A 24558-nucleotide genomic window follows, 5' to 3' on the forward strand; every position below is an offset into this window, starting at 1 on the left:
CCGCACCCCCACCCCCTTCCCTGTCACCGCATCTCCCCTGCCCCACCCCCCTCCTCCTCCAGTATGCTGGCCAGCAGAGAGAAATTATGGAAGCATCCATCTCTGGTCCTACCTCCTCAGGCGGTCAAAAATTTTGCACCAGATGATTAGGGAGTGGTGTTTGCAGAAAGAACAGGGGGAAGTCTAGTGACTGTTCATGAAGTAATGTAATATGCACATTCCATAGCAGCAGGTCTCACTACACGTGCCATTTGCGGAACCATTTAAAGAGTTATTTTTGTTGGCTGAGACATTGGGTGTAATCTTGCACCATTATATTTTCCTCAATGGTTACTTCCAATCTCACAATGCCCAAAGTGTTGAAGTACTGAGATGTAAATCATTTCCTCTCAGTTAAGCCATCATTCATTGCAGGAAAAACTCAGCAGGTCTGACAGCATCTGTGGAGAGAAAGACAGAGTTAATGTTTGAGTCATATGGACTCGAAACGTTGACTCTGTCTTTCTCTCGACAGATGCTGTCAGACCTGCTGAGCTTTTCCAACATTTTTTGTTTTCGTTTCAGATTTCCAGCATCTGCAGTATTTTGCCTTTATTCATCACAGGACTGTCTGTTGGATGTTACTAGCATAAAATAGTTACTAAATTTGCCTTCATATTAGCCACTGCACTTCAGAAGAAATTCACTGTGTAATGCATTTTAAGATGTCTGATTTGATAGGCTGCTATATAAATACAAATATTATTATAGAGTTGGAGAGAAAATGAGAGATACTGATGGCTTAGCTCAACAATCTGCAGCAAATCACCTGTTCTTCCCTTCCATGCCTGGTGAAACATGGAGCAATTTCTTGCTCTGCTTTACAAACTGATGCTCTGGGTTGTTTCTGTAAGAAAGTTCCTATTAACTTGGACAGGTAATCTGCCCAACTCTCTCTACAAGGAGAACAAGTTGTGATGTTGGGAGGATGGGGGAAGGGAGAACTCAGGTCTCATCAGATGGAAGGATTCTGCTGAATGTCAAACCAATATTCAATGACTGGAACTCTTGCCTCTGTGTGCCAGCATACATTATTTACTAGGGTTCGATAAACAGTTCTTGCTGCTTCTAACCCTTTCTTTCACCAGCTCAATCCTGTGTCCTTACCAGTCTGCTCCACCTCAATTACCTCCCCAACTTTAGAATGAGAAACACAGTGGGAGATTTCCATTGTGATATATTAGCTTGTAATTGCACACACACCTGTAAAATGTTTAAGAAGAAATAGGAAGATTGATATTACCTAAAATATGGAGGTGGTTTTCACTCTACTACTCTTTTGACTATGAATAATTTAGAACAATGTTACTTAAGTTATCATTTGAACCAAATGAACCGTTGTTTTACACATCCATTGATGCTTAGAATTAACTAAAAAATATAACTTGAAATTTAATAAGATATTGCATACGGGCATGAGGCTTTTCTTTAAACATATTTGTGTTTTCCCCCACCACACAGACCATTTGAAAACTGTACCGATATAAATCTTGAGCCTTACAAGATAAGCTGTAGAACTGACCACTGTCTAGTCAATTCTACAGAAATGGACTGTGTAAGTGTAGCAGCTGCTGCTGCCAGCTGCAGAGAAAGCACCTGTGTTGACTGGAGATCGTCTGTAGATGAATGTTGTAAGTACTCTGAATCTAGGGAACAGTCAAATCGTACTTTATTAAGAAAAATATTCTCTTTTGCTTTGTATCATAATTTTGAAGCAATCAATAATTTATCTTAATAAATGCACAGATACAGGGGACAATTTTAATCCCGAATGGGTCTTGGGTTTGATGGTTTTGGAGGGGAGAATGGAGGAAGTTGCTAGCCCAGATTTTCAGCCTGGGGCATTTTAACTCCTGGATCCAGCCCGAATACAGCCTGTTAAGCAGCCTGAAACAGGCAGAAAGCAGCATCTAGCAGATGGGAGAAGTTCAGACAGTCAGAGAATACCTGTTGATAGCAAAGGAAAGTGTGTTGACAAGCAGGTAAGTCACAGGGAGAGGTTTCAGGGTGGTCTTGTGGGGGGCAGGGTTTGTGGATCGGGCAGGTGGTTTGGAGTCCATCGTAGGAGAGGCTGTGACTTTTCTTGTGGGTCCAGGAGGAGCATTTCTGTCCCATTTGGCACAAGAGGAAAGATTTCAACTCCCCCTGTAGTGTCTCCTCTTTTTGTTTTTCCAAAATTATACTTTAGTCACAAAAGTTATGAAAGTACATAACCGTTCAAAGTTGACATTACATAAGGTGCAAATCAGATCAGTTTCTTCTAATACGGTATGTTACTCACTCTATTTACTATTACAGTTAATATTTACAATGTTCATTTACATGTTGAACATATAGCCAGAAGGTTTTACCCAGATTTCAGCCCCTTGGGGCACTATGGCTGAAAGGCCTTAGGTGATGGCCATCCCCCATTGTGACTTTGCTGCGGCTGCTCCAAGCTTTCAATGCATCCCTCGGCACCTAATCCTGGACCTTGGAATGTGCCAGTCTGCAACACCAGGCTATGGACAACTTTTTGCACTGGGGGAACCAGCAAGTTTCAGGCAGACCAAAGAGCATCTTTCACCGAGTTAATGGCCCTCCAGCTGCAGTTGAAGTTTATCTTGTTGCCCTTGAGGTGGCTGTGATGGGGGAGACACCATCATCCACCTCTTTCTGGAAAGTGCCTTTTCAAAAAACGTTCAAAGTAGCACACCTTCCATGCTTCTTCTGACAGTTGCTTCAGCCTGGCTGCAAAGTTGTGGCGACATCCCACTCATGCTCTACTTAAACACTAATTGGAGTCCCATGATGGAATAGGAGCCTGATTAGCATAAATGTATGAGGCTGCTGCCTGCTTCCAGGTGGCATCTCAGCAAGTTACACAGAGCAGTCAACATGACGGCCAATGGGATTTCTATTGGGAATGGGGCAGAAGGTTTGAATCCTCCATTTTAATGACCCCTCCTACACTTCAGCTTTGTTGGCATCAGTTGTGTTGGGATAAAATTCACACCATAATTTTGACATCTCTTACAAATTCCGCCTCCCTCCATGCCATCACCCCACCCCACCCATGCCAACTTTTTTTGTTCCAAGGAAAAAGATCCAATTATTCAAACCATTTTCATAATCTTCCATTCCTCCTATCAGCCCAGAAAGTCTTGATTCCACACTTATATTTCTAATCATTAGTGACCAGAACCATATGTAATAATCAACTGTAAGCTAACCGGTGTCTTGTACAAATTCAACATTGTGTCAACTCAACTCCAAGGCCCATTACAGAGATTGTGACTTCAGTGCAGCACTGGAGGAAGGCTGCATCATTGGAGATGTTGTCCTTCAGATGAGATGTTGCATCCAGGCCCCATACACCTTTTCAGCTGGAGAAAAAAGATTCCTATTCAGGCACTATTCAGGCCTGACTAAAACTCATCCCTCAACAACAACAACTTGTCTTTTCATAGTGGGGGTAAAGTTTGTACATTACTCAGACTACATTGATTCTCGGGGGGCATTTGGGGAGGTACAGTTAGCATTCTGAGCCAATACCTGCGCATCTTGCACTGCCTCACTGCATTGTTCAATGTTATCAATGAGGAATACCATGCAGGTTGCACTACCTGTCCCCAGGAATTGAAGCAAGCCTCCATGATGTTGTTCGAAACAATGCTGCATTAACAAATCCTTGCCCCCCTTTCTTTAACAGAGTAAAATTCCCCAAGGTATTTCATAGGACCATTATAAGACATAATTGGACACTAAGTCAAATACAGAAATATTAGGGAAAATGACTAAATGCTTAGTCAAAGAGTTTTTAGGGATGCTCTGAAGGACACAAGCAAGGTAGTGAAATGGAGAGGTTTAGAGAGAGAATTCCAGAGTCTAGGCAGCTGAAGGCATGGCACCAATGCAATACAATATGTTGTGTTGTTATAATGATATAAAGACACCAATCACTCATAAGGGATTGGGTAAACATGTTGTGGGTTTATTTATTTAGACTAGGTACCTGGGAACATTTATATTTATGCAGAAAGCTTGAAGACATCAGCAGCAGAGCTATGTGTGCGCACCTTGCTCAAAAGCAAAAGTGAAACTAAAACTGTTCATGACTTATCGCCTTGTTGTTTGAGATCTTGTGTGCAAATAATCTGCTGTCTTTGTCTACAAAATATCAGTGATTGTAAGTTTTGGCTCAAAATCAGTTTGGATATCTGAGGAAGTAAAAGTTGGTATATAAATGCAAGTTCTTTCTCTTCTGGTTTTTATGTATATGTAAAGTATATATCTATATAATGTATATATTTATGGATACCTACACATAAAATCCCCAATGTATGTAAAACTCTCAAAGGGCTGTGTTTAATGATTATGTATGTTCCTGCATATGAGGGTTTAGATATTCATTTTGTGCCACAGTCTAAAATGGGTGATACAGAGTCAGTAGTTCATGTTATTCCACCCTTTTGTAAATAAAAAGTGGGGTAGATGTGTGGGGTTAAAACTGATCCAGTGGCGTGTAGTTGAGGTTCAGGATTAAAGTTCCCCAGACCTGAAATTTGAGCAACTTGCTCCACCTCCCTTACCCAAAACTCACCTAGGACTGAAATTGATCCCTGTATCTGTGCACATATTGAAGTTGATTATGGGTTGTTACGAAGTTATAATAGCAATTATAGATGAAATATAATGTTGATTTGTGTCTGGTTTTGATTTTGAGGCAACTATTTTAATTAGTCATAATATATTTAAAAAAAATTAGAGGCTGAAATTCAGATCCCTTACCCTAACTTATTTGAGTACAGCCTATAGGTTTTGACAAGAGGAATAATTCAAACTTAAGCAATGATGTGTGATAATTTTGTTTCATGCATGACTCACTGCTGTAATATTCAAAATTCAGGAAAATGCCAATAACCTTTCCAGGATGTAAGGAAAATTACTCCATTCAAATTAAGGAAGCTACTGAAAATGTTCAGAAAAGGGGATCACTTTGAGATTTCTTAAAGAGAGAAAAACTTGTGTTAGTTTTCAGAAACAACTTAGATTAATTATGTTGTTATAGTAATCAGAAGCTAAAACACTATTATTTGGAAGTATCCACAAAGGGTTAACTTACTGCTTAGTTGGGCCGGGGAATGCATTTGCATCATTTATTCTGCTATAAGCCGAATTTGGGTGGAGCCTCATTAAGCTGCTCTCTGTCCTGTTTTACATTCATTGCAGTTGCTGCTGAAAGTAGGAGTGTATGGAAGAAGTGCCTGCTCTCAGTTCCGGCACAGGATAATAACAGAATTACCTAATTCCATCATTTATACCTGCCTTGCTCTAAGTGTAAAATATAGGTTATATAATTAGATGTACAGGACTAGCTGATCAGGTCAAAAGTGGCTTCTTAAAGGGACAATCGTTGTATTGGAATTTTTGGTTATAATTTTTATATTCTTGCTTTGGCTTAAATTAATTTTCTGTAGTAGTACTACAGACTAGGTAGCAGCATCAACTTCCCCCTATGAATCCCTCTGTACAAGCATGGTCAAAGCAAGTTGATTCCAGGTCCATGGTTTGGGCATGAATAGATTATGGCTGGTAGAGTTCCTTTCTCAGCTAGGGTCCATTGTCCAAAGTGATTTTGTCTAACGGCATGTTCTCCACCCAGATTAATACACAGATGATTGTCTGGATGTTTTGTGAATGGGTCAGGAGATGTGTTCATTCATATTCCTCTAAGAAGATGAGGGTGGGGTGGGGGGTGGGGTGGTTTGATGGTGGAGGGGGGGTGGTGGTTCTAGGCAGACTGACTCCATTTCCAATGGCTTTGGAATTTTTGAGGTACAGTTATGCAAATATTTGGCCACTTTAGAAGCTGCTGTTTTAAGTCACTGAAATGCTCTTATTCAGTCTTTTAAAACTCAACCAGTGTTTTCAGCCCAATAAATAAGTGAAGCCCTTTTCGATATAAAACATGGCTTTCTAGCAATACCTTGCCTCCAAGGTTATCCTTTTGCACTGCTGACTGTCATGTCTGACCTAGAGATGTCAACACCGATCTCTTCTGTGGTGTCTGCAGAATGGCAGGGTAAACATAGTGTAATTGTCTCCCTCCTGCAAGAAGGGTAAAAATGGGTAAAGATGTACCTAGGCAAGGCATGCAACCATTTATTGGCTTTTCCCTACTCCCATCGCCTAGTTAATTTTGCTCTGTTCATTTCCTACCCATCCCATGCTGGGAGACCAAAATCAGTCTCCATGGCTCTCACAGTATTTCATCTGCCCAAACTATGTATTAGTTTTCAGTTATAAAACTTAAACAAAACTTGTTTTTTTCTGTGATTTTTGTCCCATTAAACAACAGACCTAGAGAACATAGTGTAGTCGAGGAATTAAAAAAAAGCTACATGAACATATTTTAGAAAATTCTCTGGCAATACCAATGACCTTAATTTCAAAGTTTAAAAATGCCTTCATAGGGTGCATGTTAGTGTTTGTGTTAGAATATGGCATTACTAGTTTCATTTCATTTAAAATTAGGTCATGATTTATTTCATTTCTGATGGTTTTTCTGACTGCTTGTGCATCTTATAATCACTTTTTTTAAAAAACTTTTTTTAATAGCTTTTCCCTGCAATGAAACTTTCATTTATAAGCCTTGTGAAATGAAGCAGGATGATTATTGTGAGAACAAGTAAGTATGATGTACTTTCTTTTACACAATTTGAGCTTGATGCTGATTTGTATGTTATCTTATGCTTATTATGAATGATTAGCACCAAAATTACTTTCCTTCTCACCAGTTTGGTCACAACAGACAAGCTGGAATTTACCAATTTGTACTGCTGCCACAGAACTTTGTGTACGAGAATCACGTTTCACCTTGTACAGCTTGGAGTTACAGTCCAGAGATTACAGTTACGGAGATTAAGCAGACTAGGCCTATAATTCCTAGAGTTTGGAAGAATTGAGAGATGATCTGTTTGGAACATAAAATATTAAGGATAGATGCTAGGAGGATATTTTCTCTGGTCGGGGAGCCTAAAACTAGGGGGTAAAAATCCCATGCCTCTATTTCAAAGAACAGCAGGGAGTTCTCCTTAGTATCTGGGCTAATATTTATCCCTCAATCAGCATCACAAAAACAGATTATCTGGTCAATGTCAGCAAATTCACTGTGCACAAATTGACCACCATGTTATCTAAATTACAAGTGACTACGCTTCAAAAGTACTCATTGACTAAAGTGTTTTGAAACTTCTGGTGGTCATGAAAGGCACTATATAAGTGCAAATTTTAGGGTTTTTTCCCCACAGTCCCAGAATAAGGTGTTGGCTGTTTAGGGCTGAGGTGAGGAGAAATTCCTTCATTCAAAGGGTTGCAAACTTTTGGAGTTCTCTACCCGAGAAAGCTTCGTATGCTGAGTTGTTGAATATAATCAAGGCTGAGATCATTAAATTTTGGGATACTAGGATATCAAGAAAATGGGGATAAAGCAGAAGGGTTAAGCTGAGGTAGATCAGTCTCAGTTTGATTGAATGCTGGAGCAGTCTCAAATGATCGAATGGCCTAGTTCTGCTCCTATATCTTAAGTTCTTCTAAATTCATGGCATTAAAATATTTAGTATGCTAAAGTTAAAATTTAATATCACTCTTAAACCCAGTTGCTCCTGACTCACAAGGTTGTGCTCAGCAGTTCCTAAGTTTATGAAATGACTCATTGATGCCTTGCCTGGCAACATGACTGTCACTCACATTGTATTAATAAATCCTATTTGACATCAAGGTATCATTTGACCAAGTGTCTCGCCAAGGAACCTTTTTAAAATTGGAATCAGGGAAAACTCTCTACTGGCCAGAATCATACCCAGCACAAAGGAAAATGATTATGGAGACCAATCATCTCAGCCCCAGGACATTACTGCAGGAGTTGCTCAGGGTAGTGTCCTAGGTCCAACAATCTTCAGTAGCTTCATCAATGACCTTCCATCCATCATTGGATCAGAAGTGGTGATGTTCGCTGATGATTATATAGTGTTCAGTTCCATTTCCTCAAAAATGAAGTTGTCTATGTGTGCATGCAGCAATGCCTGGACAACGTTCAGACTTGGGCTGGTAAGTGGCAAGTAACCTCTGTTCCACACATGTGACAGGCAATGAGCATCTCCAAGAAAGCATGTAAACACCTTCCCTTAACATTCAACAGCCTTACCATCATCAAATCCCCACCATCAACATCCTGGGATAAGAGGAGAGGTGTTACTGTTGACCAAAAATTTAACTGGGCAAGGAACATAAATAACGTGGCAATGAGAGATGGTCAGAGAATATGTTTTCTAAGCTGTATGCCTCACTTCCAAGCTCTCTAAAGCCTTTTCACCATCTACAAGACACAAGTCAAGAGTGTGATGGAATATTCTCTACTTGCCTGCGTGAGGCCAGCTCCAACAACACTCAAGAAGCTCATCACCATGCAAGACCAAAGCGGCCCACTTAACTGGCACCTTAAACATTCATTCTCTCCACCAATGGTGCACATTGGTAGCAGTGGTACCATCCACAGGGTGTACTGCAGAAACTCACCAAAGCTTAATCAACTTCTGAACCTGTTACTTCCACCACCTACAAGAATAGGCAGAAGGTCTATGGGAACACCACCACCTGCAAGTTCCCCTCTGAGTCACTCACCTGACTTGGAGCAATAAGGGCATTCCTTCATATTCACTGTGTCAAAATCCTGGAATTTCCTCCCTAACACCACTCCGGCTGTATCTACAGCACGCAGTAGTTCAAGACGGAGGTTCATCACCACCTTCTCCAAGGGTGGACAATAAATGCTGACTTTGCCAGTGATGCCTACATCCCCTGAATGAATAAGCAAAAAAATGTAACTGATTAGATTAAAACTGAAGAAACACAAGTTTGACAATCACGGTATAATACCAGTTCTTTCAAGTGGTCTTGTATTGATAACATATTCAAACAATCATGTCAAGCATGCAATTTAACTAAGGCAATAGATCAGAAAATAAATGTTAGAAATAATGATTGACAGCCATATTTTTAATGCTTTGCAGCAGCAATGCAATCCCAGATTGATTTTTTCAAATTTTATCTTTAACGTAATAAATATTTTAATTTGGCCTTGAATTTCCTCAGAATTTGCACAAGAATATGGCTGTAACCCCAGGCTGCACTGGGTCCCCATCAGCCCTGAGAATTCCTGGTCAACCTTGTAAGAACCAGAATCTCTACCACCTACTTAAAAGACCAATGACACCAAGAAATGGGCATGACAAACTTGCTGACACCTTCCGCCAATAAAAGTCAGACAGATGCTGGATTTTCCAGCTACATGGGACAGGCAGGTGCCAGATATGTGTCTGTAGTAACCCTCCAGTCCCATGCTTTCCCACTCGACCCACAACATGTGGCAGGGTCAGTGCTGGACCGTCACTACTGGGTTAAAGCTGAAAGACGTGTGGCCATTATTGGCTACTCTTTAAAATACTAATGGTTGCACTCCCATTTTTAGTGCAGTGATGGAGGGGATGAAGTTTGTCTCTTATGAAGAAGGCTGCTTTTGCCCACCTGGAAAGAAACTATCTGAAGACAAAACCAAATGTGTTTCTACATGTAAGTTTATTTACCTTCACTCAATATGTAGTCAGATAAAAACATATATTAATGAACAGCTTTGATCACGGTATCAAGTAAAATCATAGAACTGATGAAGCTTTTTCTTGAAAACCAGGTTGCCTAGACAGTAACGGAACACGGAGAGAGGTAAGTGATTCAGAATTTGATATTTCCTTTATGCAGAATATATTTGTAAACAGTTATTTATTAACTGTGGTGCACTTGTCATATTGGAGAATGGAATTGTTTTCATCAATTCATTTCTTTCACTGGAACAATGTCGTTGGGAACTTTTGATTGGTTATGGTGGATATCACTTGGAAAAGAAAATAGACTCAAAGCGAACAACTGCCTTTCGGAATTGTCATTTTATTACATTTAGCCAGTGTCACCTTCTGTTAACATATAAGATGTCGATTACCTAATGGTGCATCTAATATGTTCAATAAAACAAATGCAGCAATTGCCTTGATCTTCAAAGTGCAAGAACTTGGCTGAGAGTTACTGCATTAACAATGCATTAAAGTGGTAATTTACTATGCTCCTTCTTGAAGTATTAATATTGGCCAGATTATTGCTGAAAAAAGTCAATCCTGGCGAAGCTTTTTTTTTCTTGTGCTCATGAGGATGGGCATAACAATGCAACATTTCAAAGGGAACAATTTATACTGCATTAGAAAAGGGCACTGAACAGTTATCAAGTCAGCTCTGATTGGCTGAGACATTACCATGGTGAATGTACCAGGGAGCTATTGTTCCCTATGTTTTTGTATATTCAAAAAAGGTGCAATGTCCACATATTCCTTTTGCCTGCTGAAGGCAGGCATCTGTCTATAAATATATGTAGCTTCTAGCAAGCATAAGTGAGCTACATTGTAAGCCCGACAGATAATCTTAATTTGGTTGTTGGTATCATTCTACAGCAAGTGGGGTCTAATCGTGGAATGACATCTAATGCTAGACATTATGTTCTGAGTTTTGCAAACATAGGTTAGTTGAGTCCAGTCAGTACTCTGCCTATTGTGAACAGCCATAGGGACGTGCTGTTTGATACGATCCATATGTTGGGATGTACATCCTACATACCTAGCATTGCACTGGCACTCCACATTACTAATTTCTATGGTAGGCAGAATGCCTTTTTGGCTTGACAGCAGCATCTTGTTAGTGGAAAACACCACTCATGTTGCCACTGCATAGTAGCAGAGTGAACGGGTAGCTTTACTTGCTTCTCAAATTTTTGATTTACTTTACTTCCAGGGTAATGTGAGGTAGACTGGACACTTTTCAGGTCCAAAAGTAGTGGCCTTTGGCCCATGCATGAGTATGCATGATATGCAGCAAGCAATGATCTGATCAGGGTAACATTATCCCTCAGGATAGCTTTGATGTGGCCTATTTCAGCATCAAGCTTGCACGTTTAGCAAATAGCTCGTGCACCATTTACAAGAGTGCCGATGAGGTCAATCTTGTAGCACATGGAGCTGTAGGCATCCCAACGTGTATATTGACCAGTGAAGGAAGGTTTGTGACTGACAGTAATATAGGACCCATTAGAAGATTTCTCAACTAGCATGCTGAGGAAAGGGATCTCATTTGACTGCACCATTTCAAAAGTGAATTTGAGCACAGGATGGTGTGCATTATGGTGTGTCAAGAAATCCTTATATGTAGCTGTATTCATATAGCAACCCTGTCATCTACATATTGGAAATATGAATGGGATAAGAGGTTAAGGTTCATTCCATCAAAAATGTGTTTCTCAAGGAAACCGATGAAAATGTTAGCGAGAGCTGGCCCTAACTGCTGTCCATCCCATACTCAAATTCACCTTTAAAATGGAGCAGTCTCAATGCTAGCTGAACAATTGGCTAATGGGTTCTCTATTACTGTCTCCAGCAAGCCAACCTTCACTGGTCAGTATACTGGCTGGGATATCTATAGATCCACACACCATAAGATTGGTCTTATCGGCAACCTCGTAAATAGGGCCCAAGCCATTTGTTCACTGTATAAGTTTGTTATGTAAATAGAGCACAACAAAGCGATCCTGCAGGATAATGGCTGCCCTGAGCTGATAATTGCTCACTGTGTATCATGCATACTCATGAATGGGTCTAAAGCTGCTATTTTAGGACCTGAAAAGTGCCCAGTCTACCTCAAATTACCCTGAAAGAGTAAAGTATCTCAAATATTTGAGCAACAGGTGAAGCGAGCCATTTCACACTGCTTCTATGGAGTGGCAACACGAGTGGTGTCTTCCACTAACAGGTTGCTGCCATCAAGCCAAAAAGATGTTCTGCTTACCATGCAAATGAGTAATGTGGTATATGAATTTCAATGCCTGTGTGATGCCAGGTAAGTAGGCTGTACGTCCAAATGACTGGCAGCTCATATCAAACCAGCACCTCCCCTCAGTTTTCACAGTAGGCAGAGTACTGGCCGTATTCAACCAACACATGCTTGCAAAACTCAGAACGTAATGTTTAATGTTAGATGTGATTCTGCAATTGGGCAGCACTTGCTAAACAATCCCAGATGTGCTAAGAATAGCACTAACAAGCAATTTAAAATGATCAGCCAGGCTTACACTTGCTAGAAGCTATCCCTGCAGACAAAATGAATATGTCCAGACATTGCACCTTTTTGGAATAAACAGAAGCACAGGGACAATAGCTCCTTGGTGCATTTGCCATGGCAAAGCCTCAACCAGTCAGAGCTGACTTGCTAACCAATCAGCACCCTTTTCTTGTGCAGTATAAATTATGCTCCCTTTGAAATTTGACATTATTGTGTCTGACCTGATGACAGCAAAGCAGAAAAGCTTCAACTGCATTTGTCTTTTTCTCAGCAATACTCAAGTTCTGTACCACCAAGCGACTAATTGCCTAGATTGGTAATGTCTTTATGACATAGGTTTGTTGAGAAGATGCACCAGCTGATGAGATGACCTGGGGTAATTTAGAAACTGGCTTGCTGCAGGTGGAAAGTGCATGGTCTGGATCTTGCTCCTTTAAGATTTTACATTGATGGCAGTTTCCAGGCTTCTAGGTTTAAGTACAACAAAATAAAGAGACAACCATGAAAATGCAATTATATTTAGTTTTCAGCAATTGGTGTAATTTTTAACAAATAAAAGTTTAAACAAGACAGAGTAGAGTTTCTGTGCTTTTCTGTCTAACTTCAACTTAACTTCAGCAGAATCTTCGGATAAGTTGTGCAAAAGGTCATTTGTATAATTTCTCCAGGGATTCACTGCATCCCTGCTGTATAACTCCTGTGGAAATTTCAGGCAGGCATTCGTATTCAATCACAATTTTAACCCTGCTTTTAAAACTTTGAGGTTAATAATTCCTATTCTTCCCAAGTAGCTGTCAATGTTAGTTTTATGTGCAACCAGGATATTGTCCCTGGAAATCCGCAGCCCTTCTGATATAGCTTCGCTGTAACTTCAGTGGGAGGCTCCTAGAAGATTTGGATGTTAGGCTGGGAATGCGATATGGAAAATCCCATTCTGGTTCAAAAATTTAAGCTGACCCTTGTAAAGGGGTGGTGCCTGAGCCCAACTCTTGCAAGATGTAAGGAAAGGCAGGGCTGGTACAGAGGCTTTACACATCAGAATTCACTCAGGACAGGATCGGCAGCCACTACATCTGATGAGAGCAAACATCCCAAATGGTGGAAATGGGGCCAGGGTCCTGGCCTGGAAATCTGAAAGGGGTCCAGTGCTTTTTTTAATACAACTGAAAAACCTTCTATACATAGTTCCCTTACAAAACCTTCTAGTCTCTTCCATGGGGGTTGCTCAAGATGCAAGGTGGAACCGAAGGAATCCATCCCTAACATTGCAAACTTTGGTAGAATTAGCAACAGAAGTCTTGGTGGGATGTGCATTCCCTGTGAACCTTCAGGTCTATTATATTTAACAAGTAAATTGAGATTATTTACTGTGTTGATTGTGAAAACCCTACCAATGTCTCCTTCACACAAGAAATGGTGACATTAAAATTTGCTTTATTTGTTTGGGAAGCATCAGTTGAATGTACTTATTTTATTATGCTGCATCTGTCATTCCTAGGAAGATGAAACGTGGATTAATCCCAACGATGGCTGTATTTCCTACTCATGTACTGAAAATGGTATCTTAACTCACAGAAAGACATGTGCTTTTCTCCCTTTTTGCAAAGAGGTTTGTACAGTACATTATCCAGGTTTACCAGTTGTCTTCATCTTGAAGAATCCTAATCAAGTACAAATAAAGTAGTTTTAATGAAAACTGACATTGTTCAAAGCACATACTATAAACATTATTACATGATATGAAAGAATTTTAACCACGTCAAATAATCTAGCATGAACTTATGCTCACCAATGTGCCTGTATCTGCACTGGCGCATGGTGCAGAGAGAGGATGTGATGTGGATGCATCTGGCAGCTGTTCCTCCTTGGGAGTTGGGAGGGGGAGGTCCCTGGGGTCCTTTTGGGGTCATGATAATGAATCATCTGAGGGAGGAAGCAAAGATGTCAGCATCGACCATCATTATGAAATCTGAGTGCACTCAGTGTGCTTTCTCATTAGGATAGACATCTGGCTGAGTAAATACATTCGAATGGACAAGCAAAGGTAACAACCGCATTTCACCTGTCAGCCTTACAACAACAGCCCCAAATCTCTCAGACCCTACACCAAGCTCGTCCCTTTCCATTGGACTCTCACCCTCATCTGACACACCTGCCTCTCTGTGACCTGTGGACCTGGCTCCACACTCACAGGCCATTTCCAAAGCCTGCTCCTTCACATGACTGAAGATCAGTAGCTTTGGAATCGCCCCACCAGTCTGCCCCCATTTCACCAGATTGTGACTGCTCTTCCCCAGTAAGGGGAAAAGTGCTTCCATTAGTTCCCCCAACATGCCACTACTTAACAGCTTCCCCAACCCCAAAGACGCAGGAAGAGTTGCCCGTCACATAGTCGCATATCACCCAACCTACATGCCAGCCATGGTCTGTCAAGGCACATGATATGCCACATTGTGCTCTGCATTTCACACCCCTGAGCACCAACATGTGCTGCCTCCCACGAAGACACCTACCCAAGGTTCCAACTGGAATCAGTATTCACACTGCCGGAGTGTAGAGAGTCATTGAACTTTTCTGGCACTGATCCAGGTTCTGCGTGCTTCGTCATGGCCGCTGCCCAGGCCCGCCACCTCCATTCAGGCCATCTTCGTGACATCAGGTGGCCTCCACTTGAAGTCCCTTGGCAGCAGAATGTGATGACAGTTATTTTACTGCCTTCAGTAATACCCTCAGGCATTCATCCAAAAAACGGGGCAGACTGGATCCTTGCATTCCGGTCATGCCTGGCATGTGATCCCGGCATCGCTGCCATCTTGCACACTGGAGAAGCACTTCAAATCTGTTACGGAGATCAGAAAAATTCCCACTGCAAACCAGCTCTGTGAGGAGCTAAAAGGAGACTTCCAGCCTGCAGGGAGCTGTATGTAAATCCCCCACTCGAAGCCTTCCTGTTCATGCTGTTCCCCCTCTCCCCGCCCCGGCCGGCAACGTTTCACACTGGCCAGCAGTTAATTGGCCAACCAGTGTGAAATTGAGTTTGACAGCCGATCGGATTCCACATCTGCTTCTGGGCCCACTGATCGCGCTCACACACCAAGTTGAAAATTCAGGCCATGGTTTGATATCCATCAAATAGCTAAAAAGAAAATGGTGACTTTGCCATTGCTTCCATATCAGCATTAATATTGCTGCAGGATACAGAATTGATTTTTCTGCTCAGTTTATGACAATCCAGAGCTTACCTGGGCTGTTACTTATACGATTCGGGACAAAGTAATATATTTCAGTAGAAAATATGATAACTGCAAAGCATTTATGGATATTACTGAAATTACCTGTGCAGTTTGCAGACTTTGATTTGTTATACTTATTAGAAATGTTATACCTGCAGGTTTTTGTCATTAGCTGACCGTGCTAGTGCTCACACAATAAAATAACGCCTCTTTCTTTATCTATAATGGTTTCTTTCCTTGACCTCTTCTCTAATTTGCTTTTCCTCATCTCCATCTTTCTGTGGCTCCACTGCTCTGCCCCTCCAATTTCCCTCTTTCCCAGTTTCTATCTGGCTGTCACACAATTTGTCTGCTGTTTCCGTTTGTTTTTTCTTGTGTCTTACAATTCCTCTGTACTCCTATCACACATTAGTCCTGATTTTTGTCCTGACTTCCCTCCTTGGCCTACTACATAGCATTAGTTGGGCAGGGCAGACCAGAAGTACACCCTATTTGACATGTTTGAATCCACACATATTTCTGGGTTTGCACCATTAGTCCCAGTATCTAGTGCAGGCCTAAAGCAGCAGTACTGATTGTTGTTTGTGGGACCCCTCTGTCTCCTAACCAAAAACTAAACATTCCCAGGCATGAAGACAAAGTAAATCACCCCCTTTTTATTCTATCATCCTCTGTGAGTACATTTATTTTTTCTCTTATCTATATGTGATTTTACTCCTTTCTCTTAAAGAATATATCGGTTGGGGGGCTAGAACTCCCAGCAACACAAACAGGCGCCACAAACAAATGTCATAGAACTGGTGAAATTGCATCAGTGAGGACGCTGATTCTCAGGAATGAGTTACCAATTAATAATTCTTAAAAAAGGGTAGTGATTCTCCCATGTTTGATCAAATTTATTCTAAATTGAGCAAGTTTATCGTGAAGTAGTTTGAAGCATTTCTGAAAAAAATGAGTATGTAAATGGAAGGCTTAACTTTTCCCTTTTTTTAGTCACACATGATCATCTTTACATTCTTACAGGCACAAAGTTTTATCACTGTAGAATTGAAGAGCGCTATTAATTTTTTACTGTTCATTCTCTTTGTTTAGGCTGACAGAAAATGGGATGTTGACAAATGTTGCTATGTGTGTGAACCTCCAGGTAACCATTTAATTTTTTTACACTAAAATTTAATTATATGTTAATTTACCTTTGCGTTGTTGCACATGACTAGTCATGACTAAACTGAGTGGTGGAGAAGATTGTAAGCAGGAAAAGTACCTTAGGGAAGAGAAGTGGGGTTAGAAAAATATCCCAGCATGGGTGTTTGTAAAAGTGCTTTAGGGATAAGTGTTGCTCTGACTTTCCAAGAAAAAAAGCATTGAAAGGGCCTTAATATTTTATAAACATTCTCCAATTTTTTTTTGTTTTCAGTAGACCCTGATTTTGTCAGTGAATATTTCCAGAGTTTTCAGACATTGAAGCATTACCTATACTTCAATTTTGAAAGGGCCTTTGTTTTTTTTCCCTCAATAAAGGCAGAGACGACTCTTAATTTCTGAACTGGCAGAAAATTCTTCAGGTTTGCTCATGAATTAAGGTGTCATGGTGTAAAACATTTTGAGGTTATTATTGTTAGCAAACCTCCATGCTGAAAATCTTCAGAAGTAACAAGTATTGTAGATAACCGTGGACACATCTGTAAATGAACTTTTCCATTGGACGAGATTGACAATGGGTTTTACAAACCATATTGAAATAAAATGTCATGACTTATCTATTATTTATAACATACAAATAGATGCTGATTCTATTTTAAAAAAACAATGACTTACAATTTAAATAAAAGTAAGGCCCCTAATGGTATAAGCATCACATGTTGTGATATTGATTTATATAGATTACGATGATTTGAGGATCTAGCCTTGGTCTGTATGGAGCCTACTGATGTCAGTCAGGAAAATGTAGGGTACAATTGGCTTCAATGTCACGAGTATGTCCTTTCTTCCAATATCTGTGTTGGTTATTTCTCTTCAAGTTGTGTAAACTGTGCTACCAAGCACGGTGGGGCAATTACTGGGTTTATCCAAAAAAAACTTCAGGATTTTGGAGTGAACATTTTTATACAGATATAAAAATAGAGAAATATTTTGCATACGCAGTTCACTGCCCCATTAAAACAAGTCATGCAAGTACCATATTAACAGGCATTATAAGAATAGGTGTGCAAGGCCTTCATGTTGAATTCATTACAATTAGTGCCTTAGGGCATTGTCACATTCTTCATTCTGACTTATCTGAGAATCTGATCATGAATTCTGGCTACAGACAGCTACCATCACAAACCAGTGGGTGGAGTGGAGTGATGATATATAAAGGTTTAGTGTGTCAAAGAAACACTGGAAATTGAGGAAGTCTGAAAACATAGAAAACATTCGTATTCAGAAAAAGAATGTGAACAATTATGAAGAGAATAAACTTTATTAAATATCACAGACAAATTGTATGACTCATCAACCAAGCACAACATTCCCTGTTATGCCCAAATTTCAGATAGGCTTTCGGAGAAGAATTTCATCTTACATATCAGTTGCCAGTGTAGTCATGTCATGTGCATCATAATCCATCCTTATTTTGTATCTATCTAACATCTGTATTTTCAGTAGGCGTCACTAATTAGCCCTTTGAAGCAGGAAACCTAGTTGATTTTTCCCTATTTCAGCTCAGATGTGCTAAGGCCAATTACAACAGTTCTGCTACCACCTTGGTCTCTGTGGTTCATTACTACTTTTTTTGTTTTTGTTTAGTTAAAATTTGGTTTTGAGTCTTTTTGTGCTCCAATCGTGCAGATAACTTTCTGTTGTATGCACTTCTAAAAATCACTTAGTTTGCTTTTCATGCAGATTTCCCATTATGTTGGTCTTAGTAATTCTACAATGTGAAACAACCATCCTGTTTTGAAACTTGTTCAATTATGGGGTAATATTTTTGGACCCAAATGTATTAGAAATTCCAGTTTCTAAATCAATCATTATTCACTGATTACCCATTGCTAAATCTAAATGATTCACTCTGCCTACAAAAACTTCAGACTGGGTGTTGCAGAGTGTATTAAACTATGTGATGCAGTTAATTAAATAGAGAACCTTCACCTCTTGTTCATATACAACCCAGAATGAAGGAATAACAATCTCCCTAGTTTTCTGCCTATAAAGGAGAAACTTGCATTTATATAGTACCCTGCACAATCTCAGGACATCCTGAAGCATTTGCAACCAATGAAGTATTTTTGAAATGTGGTAACTGTTGTATTGTAGGAAATGCACAGCAAATTTGCACACAACAAGGCCCAACAATCTGCAGTGAAATAAATGACCAGATCATCTATTTTGGATGTTAATTGAATGGATGTAAATTGAATAATTTTTGGCCAAGACACTGGGAGAACTCCCTTGTTCTTCTTCAGTTGTGTCATATGAGTCAGTTTCTGTGGATTTGTCATGTCTCAAAGCACACCTGGATTCAGCACCCTGAATTGTTACTTAAGGTGCTGAAATGTAAAAAAGATAAAATAGCAAATATCACACTTCTGGAGCAGGAAAGTGCTTTGTAAGTTTTTATTGAGGCCATTGTTAGAGCAGAGTAGTAAGAGGCTTACTCTGCACCATCTATCCTAAACCTGACCTGGATGTCCTTAATATTGATTGTTCCCCAACCCTTTCACTTGGGCACAAAAATTCATTTTAAAACATTATGTTGTGGCGATGACCATGTAGAATGTTTTTGTTTCATGTCAAAGAATTAATAAAGTTCTTTTGAATGTTTTGTCTTCTTTTCACCTAGAGGTAATTGGTGATATTAAAATTATGCACACACAGGCATTCTGGAAGAAATAACTTTGAATATTAGTTAAAAATAAATCAGTAGGGATGAATTTTCTTAAATTCATGACCGACTATGCCTGAACCATCTGAGTTCTTAACAATATAATTTTATAAGTGTGTTTTCCAGATTCAACTGTAGCTTAAGTTTTAACCAGTGTTGTTGATTTTATTAGTTCTAGTATTCACCTGCAAGAGGCACATCCAAGCACAAAATGTCACAAAAATACTGAATGGTAGAAAATGTTCAGGACGAATTGATTTGACTGTATGTGACGGTTCTTGTCCTGGATTAACCAAGTAAGTACTTCCTTTTATGTTTTTAATTGTGACTTAAATAAGAATCGTTAAATATTGCTTCTTAATGAAGAATAAGAATTTACTGAGATTGGAACTAGAAATGTTGGACAAAATTTTTACCTTGGCAGGCGAGCGCACGACTGACCCGCTTGAGTGCAAAATGACACGTCGGGTGTGTGTCCCGATGTCAATGCGCACTTGTGCGATATGTCGGGGTCAGCGGGCGTGTGCCGGAGTCAGCAGCGCGTCTGCCGACAATTAAAAGGCCTATTAAGGCCATTAGCAAGGTAATAAAAATAAATTTTTCGCAGCCCGACCAACCTTAAGGTTGCCGGGCACACAAAAAGGCCAAGTGGCCTTTGCATTTTTAGGAAACCTCATCCACGGGCGGAATGAGGTTTCCTGAAGCAAATAAAAACAAAATAGAACATTTAAAATTTAATTAATAACATGTCTCTGCTCATGTGACAGAGTCACATGAGGGGACATGTTTCATTACATTTTTCATTTCATTATCTTTTTTTAAACTCTTCCTATCCCTGAGGCAGCTCTGTGCCTCAGGGAGACTCCCAAGTGCTCACTCACACGCATACGCGAAATGCGCGCTCGCCCTCTGCCCGCCTGCACGGGCAGCGTTGAGCGCTGCCGCTTGCGTTTCACGCTGGGTGGGCCTTAATTGGCCTGCCAATGTAAAATCGCCTTCCAGCCTGGATCGCTGGTGGCGGTTGACTTCCCAACTGCCACCCCCCCCACCGCCCCCCCCCACCCCGCCGAGCCCACCCAGCAAGGGCTAAATTTTGCCCATTGTTTACATATTTAGAAATTATTTTTGATTGATTTTCGAGTGAATACATATTTATGCACAGCAATGTGCAATTAAAAATGGCTAAATATAAACCCTAATCAATAGTAGCACGATGTTTGAGAAAAGTTGCTGTTAAATGTACATTTGACTTTGTGTAGTTGCTCACCATGATTTTGTTTCTGCTTATATCCTAACTGTTCCTTGCCAAGTTGTTCAATAATTGTTTGTGTCCCTTCAATGCTGACAGCTTCCGGGTGACCAACATGACCAAACTGATGCAGTTTACCTATTTAGGGTGTTTTGTAGTTCGTTATTCATTCTGTATCTTATGGGGGTAATTTTCCCTAGGTACTTCAGGTAGTGTGGCCAACATAGGATCTTGAGCTGCAATGCTGGTTTATCCGGCCTTCAATGCAAGATGCCACGTTGGTAAAAGAGTTGAAGTGAATGGTTGAAATGGCTGGAGGATCATTAAGGCTCTGATTGACAGTTACATGGCCTGCTGGTACTTAAAAAACAGGCTGCATGGCATTTTGCCAGCCAGCCTTTCAATTAATGACCTCTTCCAATAGTGACAAGCTGAATAAGAGGAAATAAGTTGTGGCTAGGATTTTGAGTGCTAGTTAAACATATGCTCAGCTTTCATTGTTCACTTGCTGCTGGTGATTGAAGGACTACATTGCATTTGAAGAGGACCATTGAAATATATTACAAGACTTTCTGTGACACTTTGTCAAGACTTAATCAACATTCAATCGACAATTCTCCCAGGAATTTTCTGAGAACCTTATCTATAAAGAGTGCTTGCTGTGCTACTGTATCTTAATGGAAACAATGGCCCAAAACTTCCAATCAGATTCGGAACCCCTGTGTCTGACACTGATCAGACAGAAAACTACCCACTACCTGTATATGTTGAAAAGGCTCCGTATTCCAATCGAAGATACAGAAGAACCCCCTCAGTGCAGGAATCCTCACAGAGAGCAGCAAAAAGAATCAGCGCAGAGGCCACAACCCTTTTTATGATGCTAGTTGTCATAAGGAAGGTTTAAGGGTCCAGATTCTGAAGACAGCAGTTCAGATATCCTTCTGGGATGCCCTTGAAATGCCGTGGGCCATCTCAGCACGTGCCTCAGTGGTCTGGGAAATGATGGCATGGTGGGGGAGGGAGCTGGAAGACAGTCAGCTGAAGAGAGTCAGTTCCTGCCCCTTGATTCCCAAGCCTCCAGCTCGGGGTGTTTGTTCAGTGATCTGGTGGAGAACAGATCTTTGGGCACAAAGATGCTCTTCAAATCCCTTGCAACCAAGGAGCACAGAGCCAGCATGGCAGCTTCCAAGCTTCCATTGCAGCACTTTGCCATCCAGTGGAAGATGTAAGTAGTGCAATGGAAGCCATTTGGAGATTTTTCAAAATGCTTTGTGATTTCATGCAAGCTTTTTGGTCATTCCGTGGAACCTGCAATAGAAAATGATGACCTCAATCATCAGACAAACATGATTACGATGTTGGACTTCACAGACTACCCCATGGAAATGGCCAACCTTTCCATGCAGGAGAAGATGGGTTTCTGGCTCTGCGTCAATCCACAAACCAAGCTGGAGGTGGACTCCTCCCAATCTACCACATTACCTGCCTCTGTGGCTTCCTTCCCTCCTGCAGCTACAGGAGATCGCTCTTCCTCTGGACCTCTTCCACCAGGACTACACTGGTAGAGACGAGAACCTGTGCGTGCCCTCTCCTCCAGTCTCTGAGCCATTGTCAAATGTTCTGTTGTGTGTCAACCAACACACTCCACACTTTCAGTGAAAGTGGATGCGAGGAGGCCACATATCTAAAATCAACAGTTGAGTGCGAAACCTGCAGGTGTCTGTTTTAGAATCTTCAGATCCAGTTAAATCATGGCAATCATCAAGTGGTTCTAAAATTGCATGGTTAAACTAAACACTCAAACAGGCACGTTTTATCACCACAGCACAGAACACATTTGTACCATTTCACTAAAGTAAACCCCCTAACCTTTCAAAAATTTCCCTCTCTTATCTATCTGTAAATTATTCTAATGGTGCTTGCTATCTGATCATGTTCAGAATATGACAACACATTCTTCAAACCAACGCGAGTCATTGTACAATGCTTCTTATATGAAGCATCTTTAGACATTTCAGACAGAATCGGACATGGTATAAAACCAAAGTCTACCTTCTTTTAAATTGTTATCAACACTATGGGCTGAATTTTTTGCCTGTCGAGCAGGCCCAACCCAATCTCCAACAGGCGGGGAGCCGATCCCCGCTGAGGAAGCAGGCCCCACCACCATTTTAAGTGATGTCCGCCGGGAAGCTATGTGCTCCCTGTGCGGGCGGGGTGGGGATTCCCTAAATGCAAGAATGCACTCTTTTGGACATGCACATGAAAGAGCACACATCTCCCTGAGGCTAAGCGCTGCCTCAGGGAGATCACGGAAATGTTTTCAAACTTTAAAAATAGAAAAATAAAAAAATCATTAACATGTTCCCCTCATGTGACAATGTCACACAAGATGGGACATGTTAATAAAGTGCACAAAAGCTTTAATAAACTTTTTAAAAACTGACATGAAACCTCATCCTGCCGGTGGATGAGGTTTCATGTTTTTTCAGAAGCCCGCTGGGGTTCCTGGCCTGTCCACCAGCCTTAAGGTTGGACGTGGAGGTCGTTAACTGTTTTAATTATCCTGTCAATGGCCTCAATTGGCCATTGACAGGTCGGTGGGTGGACAGCTGATGTCGCTGTGCCCCTGCCTTCCTGAAGATTTAAATGGGGCGGGATGATGTCTGAGGTTTCCCCGACATCATCCCTCGTCATTTTCACATCAGCGAGCTGGCCCCGCCCCCTTCTCACCGACGGAAAAATTCAGCCCTATGTCATTTTGTTGCATTGTTCTTACATTTACTCTGCTAAAACATACAATCTCTTATTTTCTAGATTTAACACCGCATCAAACAGCCTTGATCATGCTTGTGAATGTTGCCGAGAACGAGAGACTGAACGTAAGACAGTGAAACTTGATTGTGCGGATGGAAGTACTGCAACGTACGACTATATTTACATCAATTCATGTCACTGCCTAGATGTTGTCTGTCATGAATTATTTTTTGAACACTAGAATCTCTAATGAACAAACTGGATCTTGAACGCGAAAGTTAAATTCAATTTACAATTATCTTTCAAAAGTAATTTCTTACAGTATAATGCTACACAAGAGCAAATGAGAAACATGTTACTTTTAGCTATTCTTTTCAACAGGAGTTAAAGCAATCTTTGCAACATTACTTTGTTGAATAAAACTGTCTACTTTTTCATAACCACAAACAAATATCAATAAATAACTGCAAGGAACAAATCTTTAGAGTCAATCAATATGTTAGAATTTTACTTTCTAAAATATAGAAGCAAAAAATTAACACCCCACTATTTTGGACCTTGGGACAGAATTTAGCCCTTGTTGGGCGGGCATGGCAAGGGTGGTCAGGAAGCCGCCCGCGATCGAGGTTAGAAGGCGATTACACGCTGGTGGGCCAATTAAGGCCCGCCCAGCGTGAAATACAAGCAGTAGCGCTCAGCGCTGACTGTGCAGGCGGTGGGAGGAGGATGTGTGGGGCAATTGCATGCGCGTGAGTGCGCACTTGAGAATCTCCCAGAGGCCCAGAGCTGTCTCAGGAAGGTGAAGGGCAGAATTTTGCCTGTGTCAGGCGGGCTCGGCAGGGGTGGTTGGGAAGCTGACCACCGCCCGTGATCGAGGCTGACAGGTCAATTAAAGCCCGCCGAGTGTGAAACGCGAGCGACAGCGCTCAGCGCTGTCTGTGCAGGTGGGGGAGGGGATAGTGCGAGCGGGTGAGTGCGACCTTCGCACATGAGTGCGAGTATGCACTTCATAATCTCCCTGAGACGCAGAGCTGCCTCATGGAGATGAAGCATTTTCAAAAAAGAAAATAAAGAAATAAATAATGTAATAAAACATGTCCGCTTGTGTGACTCTGTCGCGTGAGCAGGGAGATGTTATTACTTAAATTTTAAAACTTTTATTTTTATTTGCTTTAGGAAACCTCGTCCCACCTGTGGATGAGGTTTCCTAAAAAGTG

The 24558-nt window shown here is 40.9% G+C and overlaps 1 protein-coding gene across 6 annotated transcripts in view; it reads left to right on the forward strand.

Annotated features, from left to right (window-relative positions):
- Positions 1-23819, forward strand: part of LOC121285635 (mucin-2-like) — a 94621-nt gene extending 70802 nt beyond the window's left edge. For all 6 annotated transcript variants that reach the window (XM_041202274.1, XM_041202276.1, XM_041202277.1 and 3 more), the window contains 8 exons: positions 1501-1670; positions 6640-6709; positions 9551-9651; positions 9770-9801; positions 13733-13843; positions 16560-16611; positions 19508-19631; positions 23402-23819. In XM_041202274.1, coding sequence (XP_041058208.1) covers positions 1501-1670; positions 6640-6709; positions 9551-9651; positions 9770-9801; positions 13733-13843; positions 16560-16611; positions 19508-19631; positions 23402-23582 — 841 coding nt within the window. In that variant the 3' untranslated portion in view covers positions 23583-23819. The remainder of the gene's footprint in view (positions 1-1500; positions 1671-6639; positions 6710-9550; positions 9652-9769; positions 9802-13732; positions 13844-16559; positions 16612-19507; positions 19632-23401) is intronic.
- Positions 23820-24558: the final 739 nt, after the last annotated feature.

The sequence above is a fragment of the Carcharodon carcharias genome, chromosome 13 (assembly GCF_017639515.1).
Source record: "Carcharodon carcharias isolate sCarCar2 chromosome 13, sCarCar2.pri, whole genome shotgun sequence".
NCBI lineage: Eukaryota > Metazoa > Chordata > Chondrichthyes > Lamniformes > Lamnidae > Carcharodon > Carcharodon carcharias.